Raw genomic sequence first — 19,773 nt, 5'->3', positions numbered from 1 at the left:
ATTACCCAGAAACAGATTTTTTTAAGTGTAGATCTGGCACTCCCTGGCAAGGATTAAAAACAGGAGAGCTCTGCCTCGCAAACGGTAGGTGTCCTGTGCTGTTCCTGCCCAGTCACCGGGGACAGGCCACACTGCCCCAAGCTGCTTCCTTGGCTATAAACAGCACTAGTGGGCAGCCTTTGCCACCACCAGAGCCTGTGCAGCAGGTGCCTCTGACCAATATCATGGGTATGGGAAAAGACCACAAGAATCATCAAGCCACAGGCCCTTCCAGGGACACTTGGACCGACTCTTTGTTTGCTTTCGTTAAAATGTAGCTGTGTATCTGAATTATGTCCAAGAGGTGTGACAGTCCCGGGCCCTGAGAACGTTACAGACAAGGGAACTGAGATGGGCAGTTTCTTGTTGGTCATCCCTGGGCTACAGTTTCTGATCAATCTAAAACAAAAACCCAAGCAAGTCTGCCACCTCTAATATTTATTAGCCACACACGCCAACAACAACCACCCGTCACCCCTAGCCTCCCACCCCCCGTGGAAATAATAGTCTCAACAAGCAAGTGCTGTAGGTGAGAGTCAGGCTTCCAGTTGTCCTTAGATCCCTAAACTGTGGCTCTGGTTGAAGACTGCACATCTGTAAGCTGCTTCTGGCTCAGGGAGCTTGCATCAGTTTGGAGAATTGAAGTGCCGACAGGGGATCCCCGCGACCCTATCCCTCCCGGAAAGCAAGCTGCCCATTGTATGATCAAAAGTTGCTGATGCCTTCGGATGGCCCGCTGTGATGATGTGCCCAAGCCACCTCGTCTCGTGGCAGCGTAAGGTGGTGCAGCCCCCCTCCCCCCAACACCACTCTACTGTCTTGCCCAGACCCCATGCCCTGAGTAAGGTGCGTTCAGGTGCTGCCCTCCCGGCCCCAGGTCACCACCAATGCTGCAGCCCGGGCTACTCACCCAGCAGCAGCCAGAGGCCGCACCGCGGGAGGCCCCTCAAGCCCGGGGCCATGGCAAGCAGAGCCCCACCGTCCCAGCGCCTTGCCGAGCTCTGCGCCCGCAGGAGACGCGCCGGGGGCGGGAGCTAAGGAGAGACCGCGCCCGGCCCACTGCGGCTCCCACGCCCGCGGCTGTCGAGGGCGGAAGCTGGCGGGCGGCACCTGAGGCTGGAGCGCGGCTGGGACTTAGAGGGGAGCCTCCTGGAATGTCTGCAGGGCCGGATGGGCTTGGAGGGTCTCCAGGTCCCCAAACTCAGCACCTTGCTCTGCCAGCTGGGTTCCGCAGCTATCCTGTAGGCTCTGCAAACAGCCCGTGGTCCCATCTCCTTTTCCCCGTGGGGTGCTGGAGTGGTGGGGCCAAAACCAGCCCTGACAACCAACGTCTGTAGGACAAGAAGTGGAGCCTCAGGAAAGATGGTCAGTGGGAACAAGGCTCCTTGGAGGGACAAAGGTGCGCTTGTCAGCAGGTGGTGACAAGCCAGGGTAGGTTAGCAGAGTCCATGAATTCCGAATTTAGGGACAAAAGGAATTGCTAGGTAAAAAGGTGAGACTTCTGTTGGGGTTGGCTACTGGTCATGACTGTACACAGGATGGACCAGTAGTGGTAAGGGAGACTTGGGTGTGTTAATATGAGCAAGAAAGGCCGTGTAACACCAGCAAGCTGAGAACCCTGGGGCAGATACCCCAAGTACAGGCTAGGCCTGACCTGGAGAGTCAGGGATGCAGCAGCTCAGACTAACTCTGCACACTGGCCCCCCATACACAGGCAGAGACTTCACTCAGGCTGGGCAGGTTTACAATACTGCTGGGTGAGCAGCGTTCCTCACAGCAAGGGGAACAAGGCTAGAGGCTGCTGCCACCTTCTGGCCAAGCGATCAGAACCCTTAACAGCAACCTGGTATTCATCCTGAACACAGGCCAAGCCAACATTTGGGATTCATAAACCTATGTCTTGGGGACCCCAAATGTGCTAAAGTCAAGGGGACATGGGAAAGGGAACACATTCTTTTGGCTTGGCTAGCCCTTTGTTTTGAACCGTATGAAGCCCTACCAGGAGGCCAGCCTCCTTTCATGGACAGATATGGGAGTAAGGGCAAGTCATGGCTGGAAAGCAGCTGAGCCCTGCCTCGTTCAGTCCTTCTTTTCATGTCTGCAGCTCAGAATCTAGGCTGTGAGGCTCCCCAGTAATTGCCCTGAGTTTCTCCCAATTCACACAGAAAGGATGCAACTAGTTGCCACCCGGCCTTAGTGTGGCTGCCCTAGGACTGCAGGTTGGCATCTTCAGTCTGTGAGATTTACTCCTTTCTAACTGGTCATCAGCAACATTGGATCCCCTCTCACATGGGCATGTGCTGACACTGTGTTAAAAGACTGTCAGAGGGAGAGAGGCATTAAGGTAGAAGTCAGCAGGTCTACAGGTCAGTACAACACCTTCAGTGGATACAGTTCCCATGTATACACAGAAAAGTAACCAGATCTCAGCAATTGCTACAGTAGACAGTTCAGGGAGCCCTGAGAACAAGAAATCAAGGCAGCCTGGGGCTGCCTACTAAGTTTCCAGACTTCAGCAGGATGAGGGAAGCCATACTCCAGAGAACCAATCTAAGAAACAGAGAGAATGCCCCGGGAACACATCTGAGAGAGGCAGAGGGCAGGCTTCACACTGTATGTAAGGACACTACCTGAAGTGCGCAGCAGCAGCAGCACTAGAGCATGTGCACACAGTCTGGAACAGCACAGCTTCTGCTACCGTAGAGGGAAACAAACTGCTCAGAGCAGCTGAGAGTGAGCAGGACTAGCCTTAGGCATCAGAGGAAAAAAACCCGCGGCTGTCCCAGTGCAGCCTGAAGGAGAGGGACAGTAAGAAGCAAGACCACACAGCATACGGCAACACGTAACCACCACAGCCACACAGGGCTATAAAAACAAAAGGACAAAGCATCCTAGAACCATGACCCCACTTTGGAGGGGCCTAACTTATGCAACTGTAGTCCCGGAGGAAGAGTGTGAAAGACACCCACAGGGCTACAAACCCAAGAATATCAATAACCCCTAGATAGAAAAAGACTGATCAGGAGAACTGCAGTTGGAGTTCGTCAAAAGACCCTTACCACAGAGACCGCCACCATCATTGCAAAATGCATGAGGATTTTTATTGATCCAACATGTTGGGGACTCCCCTCTCGGCACGCAGGCCAGAGGAGAGACCCAGAACAAAGAAAGAACACACTTTTTATACCTTTGTAAGGGGCAGATTTGAGCAACAGGGTTCTCACTGGTGTAGCAAGTAACCCTTTCAGGCATTGGTTGGTTTGTATAGTGACTAACCCTTTGTCCTAGTGACTCACTTTGCCTGCCCCCATGGTGGGTTACTATGATTTGGTCAGCAAAGTAGTAGTCCATTAACGTCACAGCTATTAACATCAAGGGAATTCTCGCAACAAGGTCAGGGTGGTTTGTGGTCTTTGTCAGAATTCAGTGTGGGGCAGGGGGCAAGAGAATTGCTAATCTTGTTATGGTTATTTCTCTGAGAACAGCTAATATTGTTTTGGTAGCTGCAGGCTTAGTCATTTTGACCGCTAAAACTATGTTTTTACACTTGTTTAGTCAGCCAGCTTCCTTATCTGGCTCTGTACTTATCTGGCCTGCTAGTGCAGTTTGGAGAGTCCTTTTCGAAGGGGGAAGGGACTGGGTGGTCTTGAGTTCATTTTGGGTATTATACTACTAACACCAGCCACAGCGGTAGCCTCACCAGTAAGTTGCCAGAGGAAAGGGGCACAGGCAAACGGGGGCATCTTCACGTGCAGCTGGCAAGAACACCAACTGTTTTTAGTTTGCCATTCTCTGCTGGACAATAGGAGGCTAGACTCTGGCTACTGTCACTGGGCCAGTTGTTCTAAAGCACAGCTGTCAGGTAAGGACTAACAGAAGGCACCTTGGGAACAGTCAGCTTTAAGCATTAGGTTGTCAAGTCTCTCAAGGGAGCTGCTGTTAAAATGCAAATACTCAAGGCTTTCGAGCATCTTGGAACTTTACTCCCTCAAATACACCCAAGGGGAAAACATGCAAAAAGCTCGCAAGAAGTGAACTGTCCATTTGACAGAAGATGATGTGTTCAGCATCACTGGGATAACTGTGTAAAGTAACCCATTGAAAGGAGGGAATTGCAAGCTCTGGCTCTTTGTGGTCCAGCCCACCCTAAACCAGCTAAATGCTTGGCAGAAAACAGGGACAGACTGGAAGACAGGAGACAAGAGGCTGGTGTATGGGAGATATGGAAATAGAACTAAAGAGTTAACATCTCAATGATCTAGAAATGAAGACAAAAACAGCACCCTCAAACCATGGAGCTGAATAAGGGAAAAGTCAGCTCTACCTAGACCTATCACAAACGACGAAGTGAAGTTTCACACATGGGATGGAAGGGACCCTACACACACACACACACACACACACACACACACACACACACTATTACAATTGCATATGTGGGCCAGGCGGTGGTGGCACACGTAAAATGTGTGCTTTTTATTTATTTATTTTTTTTATTTTTATTTTTTATTTTTTTTGGTTTTTCGAGACAGGGTTTCTCTGTATAGTCCTGGCTGTCCTGGAACTCACTTTGTAGACCAGGCTGGCCTCGAACTCAGAAATCCGCCTGCCTCTGCCTCCCGAGTACTGGGATTAAAGGCGTGCGCCACCACGCCCTTAATGTTTCATTTCCTACCAACAGTAACCAGTTCTCTTAACTCCCTGCCAGCCCTCCTTCCAGTTTCTAGCCCAGCCCCTTCAAATGTTTCCCCCAATCCTTTGTTCCTCCCTCAGTTCCCCAGCAGTCTGCTTAAACAGTTCCTTCTCCCAGTTTTCCCAATACTCGCAGCTCCAAACCCAAACAACTGTTGCAGCCTATCCGCTCAGCTCAGCTCCTCCTGGCTCAACTGTCTCCAAACAATCTCCGGCTCAACTGTCTTCTTCTCACTCAGCTAGCCCAAGGCTCTTTCTCAGCCTCAGCCTGCTTTTTTATATTCTTTCTCCTTTCCAGAAATTCAAGAAGCCACCAACACTGAAGGTCATGAGGGTCAAGTAGTTCAAACAGCTAAGAATTCTTAAATGGCCAGTTTACGAGCAACTGGGGATTCTTGAAAGGGCCAGGCACACAGGATAAATCACACTATAGGGGCATACTTCTCATGCCAGTGCTTGGGAGGCAGAGGCAGGCGTATCTCTGTGAGTCCAAAGTCAGATGGTCTACAGAGCGAGTTCCAGGACAGCCAAAGCTACACAGAGAAAACTTGTCTTGAAAAACCCAAACCAAAACCAAAACATAAGCCAGAACAAACAAACAAACAAACAAACAAATGCCTATGTGGCAGCATGTGCCTTTAATCCCAGAGCTCAAGAGGCAGAAGCAGGTGGATCTTTCTGAAGTCAAGGCCAGCCTGTTTTACATAGTAAGTTCCAGGCTAGTGAGACCTTGTTTCCTACAAAGGAAAACAAACCCTCAAACAAACCAAACAAATGCTTGACAATATGATAAATATATTAATGCACAATTAAACTAGGGAACAGGGGACACTAATCCATGTCAGTTTAGAAGCTCTTTTATGCTTTGAAAGGCTAACAATGAAAGAGTTTTCAAATACCTATTTGCATGTTTCTCCCAAGACAATGGTTTGAAGGCTGCAATGGTCTTGTGTGCAGATGAGGACTGGACAGATAAATGGTAGCTATGAGCCACGTTTACAGAAGGGACAGACATGCAAAGCATACATGACGCCAACGCCGGTTCCAACTATGGAACAAGTAGAGGACACATGGCCCAGCAGACACTCAGCTCCCCGCTGTGGCTTAAGAGAGTCTCAGACATCCAACAGCAGTTAGTGCCATGAGTGCACCAGTCAGCCATTCTCCATGACAGACAAGTTACAGAGCCAGCAAAATGCAGCAACAGGTACTGGACCTGGTGAGCAGAGATTTTAGATTCTTGTAAAGCGTTAAAGAAGGCCCTCCGCTACAGAAGAATTCAACCGCTCTGACTGCAGTCCTCACAGCTGGGTGGGAAGGATAACATCTGTAGAGATGGGGCACACATCCCAGATGTGCTGGGCTGAGGGGACAGGCTTCTGAGTATAGTCACCAGTGCATAGCCAGATAAGAGGATTTGGATTGATTCCTGGCACCCGGTCGGCAGGCCATAACCAGCTGTAACTCCAGTTCCAGATACAACTTGTGAGTGTGTGTGTGTCCCTGGGCTAACATCCTGGAGTGTGTAAAATGGAGAAAGTAAGCAGTGGAGTGTTCACAGCTCTCTGACTGCAGAGGTCATATGGCCTGCTGCTTCAAGCTCCTGCTGCCTCCACTTCCCACCATGATGGTATGTTTCTGCTTGGATGGAAGGGCATCTTGGGACTCTCAAGTTCAGAAACTACACAGCTCTGAGGTGGGACAGTGTCCCAAGGGAAGGGCATCCTGAGACACAGGAGTTGAAGAACCACATAGCTGAGAGGAAACCTCCTTAGCAGAGGCATTGCAGCCTCCAGGGGAGGGGATCCCCAGCTGAGCTGAGGAGCTCAGACGCCTCAGCCCGGTTGCTTCTCTTCTTCTCTTCATTGCTTCTTGTCTTCTTCTGACTAGAGTCATACCAGGCAGGAAATCTCATTAAATGAGATTGGAGGGTCTAGGGTGTGGAGGGGTGAATCCAGGGATGGCTGTCCTCTGCTTCCAGGAGCAGACAGAGGGAATTAGATAAGGGGCAGGGCTTACATAGGATTTCTGAGGGGGCAGAGCTTTTCTGGATTGAGGACTGGTGAGATTTCAAGTCCTGAGCGTGGGGAGCTCAGAGATTGGTGGGTTTTCCTGTTCAGGGATTCGTGGCCTTTTTTTTTTTTTTTTTTTTTCACTCTCATTCCCCTGTATCAGGCCCATGGGTTAGGGTGGGAAGTCCTTTCTGGCTGCAGCTGCCTTTTGCCAAGGTATCATCTCTGTGGGGATGCTCAGGGAGGCTGGAGAGGAGAGGCTGCCACTGTGAACAGCTCCTGCATTGCTCTCTGACCAAGGCTGTAGGCTGAGGCAGGAAAGCTATCACCTCCATGGACAGCTCTTGAGGGGCAGTTCCTGCTGATGTGGGAAAGGTGATGTGCCACTGTGGGCAGCTCCTGGGAGGGCTGCAGGCTGAGGAGATGTGGTGCTGCCATTTTGACAGGATCCCACCATTTTTGATAGGGGCCACCATTTTGACAGCTGGGGTGGGGAGTGTCACTGTGGTTGTAGGCTGGGATGAGAAGGAGGGGTTAGCTGCCACTTTGATGGCTTTTGCTGTGTTCTGCTTAGGGACTGCAATTGTAAACTGGAAAGGGCCCTTCATCCCTCACTCATCTGGTTCTTCAGAGTTTCATCATAGCACCAGGGGAAGGTGCTTACTGCTTTCTATAGTCTAAGGATGGACCATAAACTGGTGGCCTAAGCAATTCAAGTGTGTTATACTTGTGGACCTGAGAAGCCTGGTGCAGGTCACTTGGCTAAAAACCAAAGAGCTGACAGGGCTTCCTTCTGGTGCTCCAAAAGAGTATGTTCTCAGGCCCCTCCAGCCGCTGGAGGTGACTGCAGTTCCAAACTCCTGGCCTTTCTAGCTGCAAAGGTAGCATGTGCAATGCTAGCCCTTACAGCCTCTCTCCTGTTTCATCTGCTATTTTAACAACTCATAAAAGGACTGAGCCACCCAAGCCAACCTCTCCATCTTATCAACAGGCTTCCTTGCATTCACACAAAGGACACACCATTCTGGTAATGGTGCTAGGACACCTTACAAGTCCATTCTCCTGCCTACAAAGTGGACTTCTATCACCCCTTGAAGCATAAACAGTGCAGGGGCTAGGAACCAAGGTTGTTGTACTCAGGCTAGGCAAGCACCCTACCACTGAGCGGCCCTACCCCCAAGCTCCAACATTTTCCTCTGAACCAGGCTTCCATGTGATAATGAGCAGCAATGGTCAACCGTGAAAATGCAGTACTTCCCAGAATCCTGGCTGGGAAGGGCTTTCTAATATAACTATGTCCTATCCGCTCACGATCTCCTGTGACCAGAATCAAGGCCAGTACCAGACACAGTCAATATGGCGATTTAATCCCTTTTGACAACAGTTAGGGAACTCTGTTAGCTGAACTTACTAGGTGTTCTTTGTTATTCTGAAACTATGATATCAAAGGAGAGCCAATTTGAACAACCCTGAAATACACTAAAGTTATGTGAAATTTCACCTTTGATGTGACTTGGAAACATCTGCTCAATTTTTCTTCTTGGCCAGTCTTTAAAAATCCAACAAGAATAATTATGTATTAGAGACTTTAGAACTTAAGTAAAAATTGATTTTTTTCCTTAAAAGATTGTATTTATTTATTTTATATACATGATGAATACACTGTAGCTGTCTGCAGACACACCAGAAGAGGGCATCAGATCCCATTACAGATGGTTGTGAACCACCACGTGGCTGCTGGGAATTGAACTCAGGACCTCTGAAAGAGCAGTCAGCGCTCTTAACTACGGAGCCATCTCTACAGCCCAAAACTTGATTTTTCACTCGAGATTCCAAAAGAATCCATAAAGAATCATTTGGATACTTTTAAATTTAATGACTGTAAAGATTTACTAGATGTATTCATTTTACTTCATGTGTTTTGCTTACATGTATGTTTGTGCACCACATGTATGCATAGTGCCTGCAGAGGTCAGAAGGGCTAGCTGATCCCATGGAACTGGAGTTAGGGATGATGTGAACCCCATGTAGGTGCTAGGAACCGAACCCAGGTCCTCTGCAATAGCAGCAAGTACTCTCTCTCCAGCCCTTGAGTTTCTAATTTAACCTGTGAAGAGACTCTGGGTGCTCTGCAGAGGCCTCTGGAACACACAAGTTGCCAGATCTTTACATTTAGATATCAGAAAGGACTTGTACACCCCTGCTCTGGCCATGGCCACACTGAGGGTCTATCCCAAAGCCCAAGCCAAGGTGGATGTGTTCCATGAAGACCTGTGTAGCAAGACAGAGAACCTGCTTGGGAGCTATTTTCCCAAGAAGATCTCAGAGCTGGATGCGTTCTTAAAGAAACCAGCTCTCCAGGAAGCCAACTTGAGCAATGTGAAGGCTCCGTTGGACATCCCAGCACCTGATCCAGTCAAGGAGAAAGAGGAGGAGGAGGAGCAGAAGCAGCATCATGAGAAGGAAGAGAAGGATGAAAAGAAGAAAGGGGACGAAGATGACAAAGGCCCTCCCTGGGGCCCAGTGAACTGCAATGAGAAGATCGTGACCCTCCTGAAACACCTAAAACCCGAGATCAAGGATGTCATTGAGCAACTCAATCTGGTCACTATCTGGTTGCTGCTACAGATACCTCGGATAGAGGATGGGAATAACTTTGGCGAGGCTGTCCAGGAAAAGGTGTTTGAGTTGATGACCAGCCTTCATACCAAGCTGGAAGGCTTCCACACGCAGATCTCTAAGTACTTCTCCGAGAGGGGTGATGCAGTGGCCAAAGCAGCCACTTAAGTAGCCCCACGTGGGTGACTACCAGCAGCTGGTGCACGAGCTGGACGAGGCAGAGTACCAGGAGATCCATTTGATGGTCACGGAGATCCAAAATGCTTATGCTGTGTTATATGACATCATCCTGAAGAACTCTGAGAAGCTCAAGAAGCCCCGCGGAGAAACCAAGGGAATGATCTATTGAGCCCCCCTCTCGTTCTGTGATGGGTTGAGCAGAAACCTTCCTGCTCTTCACCAGGAACTCTAGACTGGACCCAGTCTTCTTCTTGCTGGGGTTTCTCCCTCACTCTGCTTCCCAAACACAATACATACCATAGTTGCCCGCCAAAAAAAAAAAAAGAAAGAAAGAAAAAAAAAGGACTTGCTAACTCAAAACTCCCGAACATTACTTGAAATGGCCTTTCTATATTTTTTCCAAATGAAATTCAGTAATTTTGTCTATATGTAAAAGCATATATATCAGGTATTTGGTTGAGAAACAAATGACTACAGGTTTGCTAATCTCTCCAAATACATTAAAGATAATGTCTAGTTTGTATTACAAGGCTATTCTGGGTCAATTGTCAATGTAGCCTTTTAATAAAGTGTTAAGTGATTTTATTTGTAGGGAAATCTCCAGGATTTTATAATTTTACTAAATTGATGTGTAGACCAAAACAATTACTTTTGAGTTTAGGTATACACGCCCTGGGGAATCTAGCTCTTGGCAGATAGCCAGTAGTTATCATCTTTATGTATTCATATAAAGACTGGCAGGTGGCTTACATCTGGGAATGCCCACTTACAGAAAGCGCTGGAGTGAGAGAGGAGCTAACCACCTTTATTAAACACAAAGGCATCAAACAGAAATGCTTAATGGGTAATTTTTAACCAAGCAACAACAATGAAGCACTGGGTAGAAACAATTTAAACATCTAAAATGTACAAATGAGGCTTTAAGCAGTGTGTTAGTTACTATTAGAAAGGGAGGCGGTGCTAAGCTTCCATTCGATACTGCCGTGAGACAGAGCAGCACATTCAGTTTATACTCTAGTACAACAGAACATAGCAAACCCCAGGCCAGAACCTCTCACACTGCAGCACCTCTGTGCACACTACACTCAGCTTATCTGAACCCCGTACTCCAATCTACGTCTGAAAAGCTGAAACTAGCTACATAAAAATCCCATTTTTCACATAAGAATTGTGTAAAGATTTCACATAAGTTTTACATGTGAATGCACTTTGAAACAGTGGCAATAAACTTTTTCTGAACAATATTTTTCAAATGNACTTATTAATGATGATTTACAAATGGACATGACCACATTTTTTTTTATCCAAAATACAGCTTGAAGTCTTGAGTAATAATTTTGAAATGAAGTTTATAAACATAAAACATACATATAGATTTTAATACTACATATCTATCTGTTGTCATCAGCTTTTAAAGGAGGACTATCAGAATACTTAAAGGGTTAGGTCCAATTACAGAGCTGTCTGATTGTATTACCCTCAGCTTTTTCTAAATTGCTGTAGAACTTCCTCTGATGAAGGGTTCTCATACTTTCCAAAGATTTTCTATAGGATCAAGAACAGGAGAAAAATCAACAATAAAATTATGCCAAATACCATAGTCCAGAAAAACTTAGCTAGCAATATTCTTTATTACTATGCTAATCATTTCATAACTTACTCGGTATATTATATATGTATTCCTTTTTTCCCCCCAAGACAAGATCTCATTATTTAGCCCTGGCTATCCTAGAATTCACTCTGTAGACCAGTCTGGCCTCAAAGTCACAGAGATTTGCCTGCCTTTGCCTCCCAAGTGCTGGGGTGAAAGGCATAACACCACTACTGCCCAGCATATCATTCATTTAAAATCTATACATTGATGAATCCTAACACTAACTGCATTACTAAGTCAGTAGCAGAAACAGGCTGGCAGCTGACACATACCAATGGCCATCACAGCAGTGAAGTTGCTGCAGTTCTGAGTAGAGTCCAGGGAGCCAGCTGCTAGACTGCATCACTGTGAGGTACTCAGCATGGGTCTGAGCACAGCCCACCAGGGACTTTCTAGTCCGTGTTTCTCTTTGTACGGTTTGCACTCATTTGAAAATATCCTTGTTGAGTTCACAAGACCCCACGTGCCTAGGAGCAGTGCTGTCTAGAAGGGTCTCTGAATTCCTAGCTGCTGACTAGCTAAAGTGGGTAATTGGGGGTGGGATAGGCCTTTGAAGGATGCAGGCTGGGTCTTAGTGTTTGCTTCTCTGCTTCATGGTCTGGCTGTCATGTAAGGAACTTATCTACACACACCTGTCACCATGGAGCCTTTCTGCCATGTCACCTCTACCATGAGGCACTATACTAGCAGAAAATAGAAGTCAAGGCAACCTTTCCCTCTTGTAGATACTGGTTTTAAATTAACAGTTATCATGGCATACTTGTTTTAAAATGGAATATTTTCCTATTGTATTACCATTTCAACTTAAGATCAACTATTTTATATAAGGAACAAAAATCTTTAATACTGAAGTATAAAAGCATATGATGACATTACCTCTGTATTCCTTCATTTATTTCAGAGCAGAGTTTCTCAGAAAAGATGAAGCCATTTTTACAATGGTATTGATGGACAAACCATTCAGAAAACCTTTGTGATTTATCCTCACTTCCTGAAGAGCCTTTATAATGTGGTCTCTATCCAAGAGAAACACAGACATAAGCAATTCTGCTTCTAAAACAATCGTGTGTCAGAAGTTCCGAACACTACATTTTATATACAAGTATATCATCCAGTTCCACTTTAGTAAGTACCTGCTGATGTCTGGATGCAGTTCAGCCAGTCTCTTCATGATCTTGGTGAAACTACGAAGGTTCAATGTATTTGGGGGTATGAACTGAAAAGGTGTCTCAGGTAATAACTGACCAGATTTCATCTGGTTAGAATTTTTCTTGATACCCTAGATAAATGAGATAAATGTTGAAAATATGAGCCAAAGAAGAGCATAAGAAACCCCCCGCGAGGTGAGGGAACTAAACAGCAGGAGCTTCTTTATACACTCGCAGCCAGAGCCTGCAGCTGCTGTCTTTACACTGTCCTCCACCAACCCTAATGCCCACAGCTGACAGGACCAGAGAAGGTTCTCTCAGACTACGGAGCACTGGGCTCACAGGTCAGGCCAAGCCAGCTTCCTGCCTATGGAACTAGAACATAAGAGTAAACAAGTTCCATTAAATAACCACAGAGCCTGACTGAAAGGGCTACAGCTAGAGTCATGTGAAGTGCAGAAATGCAAAACTGAGCACAGAAAACCTCGGTGAAGAAACAGAGGGGGAGCTGCCAAACGCAGCAGCAATGTCCATGTGTAGTGTAGCGGGAGAATCGTGGTTCCCAAAGCGCCAGCTCAGATCCCCATATATCTCATTTCCTCCTTTCCTACCCAACAGATAAAGCGACCTTTTAGAGAATGAAGTCAGACTACAGGATGATCAATGAAGACAATGAATATAAGCCACTTCACAGAGAAGCTTGGTGATGAAAACACAGGACAAGTAATGGCTAAGTTCAAAGGGATGCAAATGAAGTCCTGTGGGGTTAGGAAGGGCTGGGGTGCCTACTAGCAGAGAAAGGTGTAAATGGAAACTCAGCAACAGCATCTAGGAGACAGGAGACAGATGACAGGATCAGGAGGGCTGGGTGGAGGACAGTGGACACACATCAAGCATCACACAAGAGAGTGGTTTGGACGTGTGGGTGCTGTTCTCTCACTTTAGTGTAAGGGCCTGTGTCTGCTCATGAACACCAAGAGGGAATTTTACTGCATGTAAAAAAATAATGGACTGCCCACTGGACAGCAGACATTCTGTTGAGTAAAACTGTCACGTATCAGGAAGTATTTAGAACTGCAGTGGGGTGACGATGAGGGCTATCTATCTATCTATCTATCTATCTATCTATCTATCTATAAAGCAGGGTGGTGGTGGTGCACACCTTTACTCCCAGCACCTGGGAGGCAGAGACAGGCTGATTTGAGGCCAGCCTGGTCTACAGAGTGAGTTCCTGGGCAGCCAAGGTTACACAAGAAAACCATGTCTCAAAAACAAACAACAAAAGAAAATGATATACATATATACATACATACACACATACACAATATACATACACACACACACACATATAGTCTATATACACACATACATTGATGAATGAATAACTTCTATAGTGGTACTTTTCAAGAGTAAAGAGACAAGGACTATGGGAGATGGCAGGAAACCCAGCAAGAACGGCCTTCCTGACCTTTGTGCCAGCACAAGCACAGCTTGTTACCACGGCATTCCAGCAGTGTGGCACACCCACGACCACTGCTCATCCATGAGGAACACTAACCTGGTCCAAGGAAGAAAACTCACTGTCTTGCTCAGATTCCAGCTGCCTTGACTTAGCTCTGGGCAGTCTACAAGTAGAAGAGGCAGAGGTGGCATCTTTGTTGGTATTTTTCTCCAAATGATTCATACTAGTGCTATTCCCAGTTGTGGAAAGAGGTGGTGGTGTGTACTCTCCAGGGATTTTCACAAGCTGCANGGTCACAGATTTTCCATTGATTTTGACTCCATTCATTTCCTTCACAGCCATCTTCTCATTACTGTTTTTTGCAAAAGCAAGAAATGCGTATCTAAAGCATGAGGGCAGAGAAGCAGGTTCTTTGTTAATGAGCAAGTTCAGCTCCTCTTCTAAACACTAAGATAGCTTTCACAAGGCCAGCTAGCTGCTCTTCAGAGGGTTTTAAACTTGCTTGGGATATGTAGGTGTTGTTTGTTGTTGTTTTTGATTTTTTGAGACAGGGTCTCTTTAGTTCTTTGAACTTGCTAAGTAGACCAGGCTGGTCTTGAACTCAGTGATTCACCTGCCTCTGCCTCTCAAGGTGTGCACCAACAAATAAGTGTTATTCAGGATAACTGAATACAGAACAAATCAAAGGGGAAATAGGACAACTTGTAATAATTATGCATTATTACTTTAAAATTTAATGTTTTAAATTGCAAACACACACAGTTTTGAGGCTTAGGGCCAAGTGGCTATACATTCTAAAATTTAAAGTCAATTTTTATGCACAAATATAAACTCTAGGAGGCTCAAAGGCTTCAATGTTAAAGACAAAATTTGAAAATATTTAGCAAAATATAAGAAAACACATTTATAGTCAGTAGTGAGAAAACATGTAGATAAAAGTTAAGATAATCTAATCAGAATTTGATCATGTAATTGAAAAGCTGGGCCAGAATAATCCCTGTTAAGCCAATAGCTCTAGTGTTAAAATATCCTTATATTTTTGTATTTAAGTGCATTTTCTAAATTTATTCACAGAATAAATATTTTAAAGAAGAAAAAAGCATCACATTTTTTAAGGGTTCAGGTAAGATTAAAAAAAAAAAAAAGACATGAAGGATTATACTCCTAAGGGACTCAACCCTAGTTTAACCTGAGAAAAATACATTAACATCCTATCAATGTGCCATATACAATCTATGTGACTACAATTTCAAAAATTAGTGCCTATTTTTACAAATTTAAAACCCAAACTACAAGCAATTCCCTCTTAATGTCTTGCTCTCTGAAATCAATAGCTATCATTTTATGACAGAACAGCATAGTGCATCCATGAAGTAATTATCATTGTTAACTGGATTCTGCACAGTCTATAAATGTCAAAGTAGCATCTCTCTCTCTCTCTCTCTCTCTCTCTCTGTATGTGTGTGTGTGTGTGTCTGTCTGTCTGTCTGTCTCTATGACACCATAGACAGGCAATGCAGCCACCTACCCCAAACTATAAAGCAGAAGTAGAAAATGCCGAAGTAACTAAGGTCAGCACTAATCAGTGGTGCTTTTCGAGCCACCTCTGTCTTTACTGTTGGTGTGACAACAATGGTTATTATCCTTACCCTCATTTTACAGAGAAGCAAAGACTAAGAGGTCAAGGAATGCAGTCAGATTAATTCTAATTACTGAAGGAGCTGGGGTTGAGCCAGTCCCATTTCTAGAGTACATCTTCTACTTAATGTACTCTGCTTCTGCTATGGAATTCTGTATAGTCAGAAAAATATACAAAGATCAGTTAACTCTACTAATCACCATGGAGGCCATGTGTGACACTGCATGCTGTAATCTCAGGACCCAGGATTCTGAAAACAGGATCAGCAGTGACATAACCAAGTCTCTGAAGAGAGGACCACTGCAGAGGTCCCGCCACGATCTGTTAGTCTGGGTACACCCCTCCCCAGTGGAGTGGCTCCTGCTTACTGTATCTGTTGCACAGCAGATATATAGTAATGCACACCTACTGAATTTGGGTAACATACCTGTAATTAGTAGAATCATAAATTGAAATTTCAGAAACTTGATATTTCTGGAAATGAGACCTTAAATCAGCCTAAAAGAAGAAAAATAAAATAAAATTTGTAAAAGGTTGAAAAAAAATCACAATAATTTACAAATTTGAAAGTGAAGCCTCCCACAGACCTTCTGGGCATACCTCAGACACAGAAGGGCAAAGACCACCGACGTGTATCAAAAAGCCCTGACCTCTTCCATGCAGTTCACTATTCTTCAATTCTGATTACAGAAAAAAAAAATCACAGAAATGCCCACAGTGACGGCAACAATGTTACATATTTCATTTTATTTCCAATTACAAAGCTTATTGATTTGTGTGTTTGTACTGAGTGTGTGTGGGTTTTACGTGCAGAAGACAATGGGCAACTCATAGGAGCCGGTCCTCTCCATCCCAGATGGAGCATGGGAGTAAGACTCAAGTCATTATTAGTCTTCATGGTGGGTAGATGCACTTGCTGCCAACTTGAGTCCAATCTTTAGGACTTGAACAGTGGAAGGAGAAAATGGACTGTCAAGCTGTCGTCTGGCCTCCAAAAGCATGCCATGGCACACGGGCACATCACACACATGCCCACAAAATAAATACATTAGAAATCATGAAGTTAGAAGATATCAGCATCACACTAACCCTGTTGGTACACATCTGTAATCCCAGTGTTGAGAAAACTGGCATGAGGATCGTAAGTTCAAGGCTAGCCTGGACTACATAATGTAACCTTTTAAAATGAAAACATAATCCCAAATAGAAAAACCAAGCACCAGAGACTGAAGTCAAGAGGCTTACAATTTCTGCATCTTATGCATGCCACCCTAAAATAAAGAGGTTGAGTTACTCGGTATCCAGTCCCTTGGAGCTTGAGAGTTTACCACATGCAATGAAACCCAAAGCATTTCTCTCTGCTTCAAAGAAGAGCTTAGAACAGGGATGCGCACGAGGTTTCAGTGCCCGGTGTCATATGGCCAGAGTATGGCCTGTAAACTAAGCACAGCAAGGAAACTTTTGTATTAGACATGAGCAATGGCAGGCGGAGACCTTGTTACTATGGGAGGATATATAACAAGAAAATGGGAAGCAAAACACTTGATTTTAGGTAGCATTAAGCTAGGACTTAGTTTCTTCCTATTTGACAAAATTATGCAAAATGTATATGCTCTATTTTCCTGGTTTTCAGTGTGAGGAGACTGGATGTGAAGTAAGTTCCCACCCTAAAAGCCCTCACCCAGGACACAGACAGTGGACACATACTGTCTAAAGACTCCTTAGTTTCTACCTTTCATAATTCTTATGCAATAATGGAAGACCTATGAATTCCAGTTCTTCTCAGTTGTAAAAGTAGCTTAGTTTCTTGAAATGGCTATGAAAATTAAATGGGGCTACAACTGTTATTTCTGTCTTACAGAGGAGGACATGTACAAAGGCCTGGGCAGTTTCAGTCCCTCATCTATTAAGAGGTAGTGTTGGATCCAGGCACAGTCCCTCATCACTATTCATACCTTGCCTCCTTCTTTCATTTGCTAATCTGTTTACCTATCTGGAGAGTAATGTGTGTGTCCTGGGGAGAGAACAGTGAAGCTCTCTCTTCACAGTTTAGATGCCGACAGAGCAGTGACTGCGTTGCAGAAACAGCTCCTACCATCTCTTTTCCTTTCACAGTCCAGTAAAACTGCTCAATCCTGTGGGCTGAGCACTGTGTCTGAAGAAATGAAGACTTAATAACTACTTGTTCTTTAAAACTCTCACCTCCAAATGGCCAATTTTCTCACTTTTTAAGAATAAGGAATACAAAAGGAATAAAAGTACAAAGAGGAACAAAATACTTTTATAGCCCATTCATCCCCCAAAAGAACATAGACAAAGTAACCATCATTTTCAGGTAAACTAGGTTATAATTTTTCTGTACAGCCTTACAAACCTAATGGATTCTTTGGCTCCCATTCCTCATATTCTGCTGTGTTTTCTTGAGTTTCTGAGAAGTCAGCTCCAATCAGCCTCTCTGTGGCATCAAACCAGTTTTCACTTGCTTCCTGGACAGTTTTACACTCTAAGGCATAAGCACAAGGAACCATAAACTGTGCGTGTCTACCTCTCAGAACACATCTATAAACACATCTGCCAAGACAAGGGTAACCTTTATGTGTGACCTAGAGATGGGCACGTGGAACAGCGAGCCAGGTCTCTGACCTGGTCTTGTCGAAGGCACTGAGTACAAAGCTCTTTTAGTCTAAGGTTTCCAGTCCCCAATTTCCTTAACTGAACACTGATGCCCGGTGTATCAAAAGTGTCCCTCTCTGACTTTTGGGAGTTACTCTTTATGGATGAAATATTTGGACATGACAAACCCAGTAAACACACTGCATTTCTGTTTTTATTTTATTTTTATTTTTTGTCATATGTAGCTCTTGTCCTGGAACTCACTATATGGATCAGGCCAGCCTTGAACTCAGAGCGCCTGCCTTTGCATCCTGAGTGCAGGGATTAAAGGTGTGCATCAACATGCTCGAAACATTCTTTTCTGGAAGTCACACAAACAATATCTATATCTATATCCACATATAAATAAATGGATATAGACATACTAACTAACAATAATATATGAAAATACATGTCCATCCATCCTTACCTTTGTCATTGAGCTTCAGGCGATTAAAGTCTATGTCTGTATCACCATTTTTACAAACATTGTTCATGGGTGATTNATCTTGCTTAGGATGACTATTGTCAGGTATAAAAGACATCTGAAGATTAAATAAAAACAGAAACAAAGATGAGGACTAACCATCACTGCATTCTACTTGAGGCAGGCATTTTTCACATGTATTATTCTGCCCTCCGAATAATGAGGGCTATGACAAAGAAAATCATTATCCTCTGACTTTGTAGTAAAAATACTCAGAATAGCTTGTTGGTTTACATAAGTATGAATTTGGGTTTTAATTCTGTTTATAGTGATGGTATAAGTACAACTGTTATTCATGATTTTTGAGATAGTAACTTTTAAACATTTCAGAGTATATGTTTTTATCTATTGGAAATAAAAACCCTCTATGTAGACCTGAGTTGTTCTCTACATTTAAGTTTACTGAAAAGGAGACCACTTATGAGCTAGGGCGTACCTCAAGGGTGGTATGTACTTAGAATATGTGAGGGATTACATTTGATTCTAATACCACAAAACAAGACAAAACAAAAAGCCCTAAAACCAAAAACCTAATCCAAATCCCAACCCCCACCACACACAAACAAAAATCACAAAGTAACATCGAAGGTGACATGTCACTATGCTAAACTGTTAAGACCGTACCTGACTAGCATACCATCTTTAAAAACAAGCAATTAATTTACTCTTACAGGCATCATAGAACTTCAGGGCTGGCGAGCTGGCTCATGGGGTAAGAGTGCTGGCCACTAAGGGTGACAACCTGAGTTTGATCTTTAGGACCCACAGGTGGGAAGAGGAAATGACTGACTCCTAGAAGTGTCTCCTGACCTGAATATGTGCCCTGGGACATACATACACACCTACACACAATAAGTACAAAATGGAAAGGGAACTATATTGCTTTATATCCAAAACTAAAGACTATAAAACTGGATTATACTGCATTTTAAACTTATTGCTTAAAAGATTTTTTTTTAGTACTAGGGATGGAGCCTTATGCATGCTAGACAAGAGCTCTCAAGAACTGTATCCCCAGCAACACTCCTTGTATTTTAGGCTTTTTCCCCTGAGTCAGCAGGCTGTTCTACAGCTACATGGCCATCAGGATAACAGCACAGACTGCTAGATGGCTAAATTATTGTAAAAATTCACGACAAATCTGAGCATATAAAATTTAGCTTTAACTCTATTATTTCTTTTTTTGTTT

The 19,773-nt window shown here is 44.5% G+C and overlaps 2 protein-coding genes and 1 pseudogene across 4 annotated transcripts in view; 1 reads left to right on the top strand and 2 right to left on the bottom strand.

Annotated features, from left to right (window-relative positions):
• Positions 1 to 1,264, bottom strand: part of Ramp1 (receptor activity modifying protein 1) — a 43,852-nt gene extending 42,588 nt beyond the window's left edge. For all 3 annotated transcript variants that reach the window (XM_021166275.2, XM_021166279.2, XM_021166285.2), the window contains exon 1: positions 950 to 1,264. In XM_021166275.2, coding sequence (XP_021021934.1) covers positions 950 to 1,001 — 52 coding nt within the window. In that variant the 5' untranslated portion in view covers positions 1,002 to 1,264. The remainder of the gene's footprint in view (positions 1 to 949) is intronic.
• A 7,634-nt stretch (positions 1,265 to 8,898) lies between these two features.
• Positions 8,899 to 9,711, top strand: LOC110303409 (annotated as a pseudogene).
• Positions 9,712 to 10,340: 629 nt separating this feature from the next.
• Positions 10,341 to 19,773, bottom strand: part of Rbm44 (RNA binding motif protein 44) — a 25,788-nt gene continuing 16,355 nt past the window's right edge. Inside the window, 8 exon segments of the mRNA XM_021175001.1 lie at positions 10,341 to 11,087; positions 12,073 to 12,212; positions 12,330 to 12,475; positions 13,903 to 14,188; positions 15,873 to 15,943; positions 16,046 to 16,125; positions 17,820 to 17,948; positions 18,528 to 18,642. Coding sequence (XP_021030660.1) covers positions 12,089 to 12,212; positions 12,330 to 12,475; positions 13,903 to 14,188; positions 15,873 to 15,943; positions 16,046 to 16,125; positions 17,820 to 17,948; positions 18,528 to 18,642 — 951 coding nt within the window. The 3' untranslated portion in view covers positions 10,341 to 11,087; positions 12,073 to 12,088.

Source organism: Mus caroli, chromosome 1, assembly GCF_900094665.2.
Source record: "Mus caroli chromosome 1, CAROLI_EIJ_v1.1, whole genome shotgun sequence".
Taxonomy (NCBI): Eukaryota; Metazoa; Chordata; class Mammalia; order Rodentia; family Muridae; genus Mus; species Mus caroli.
This window is presented reverse-complemented; position numbering and strand designations above follow the sequence as displayed.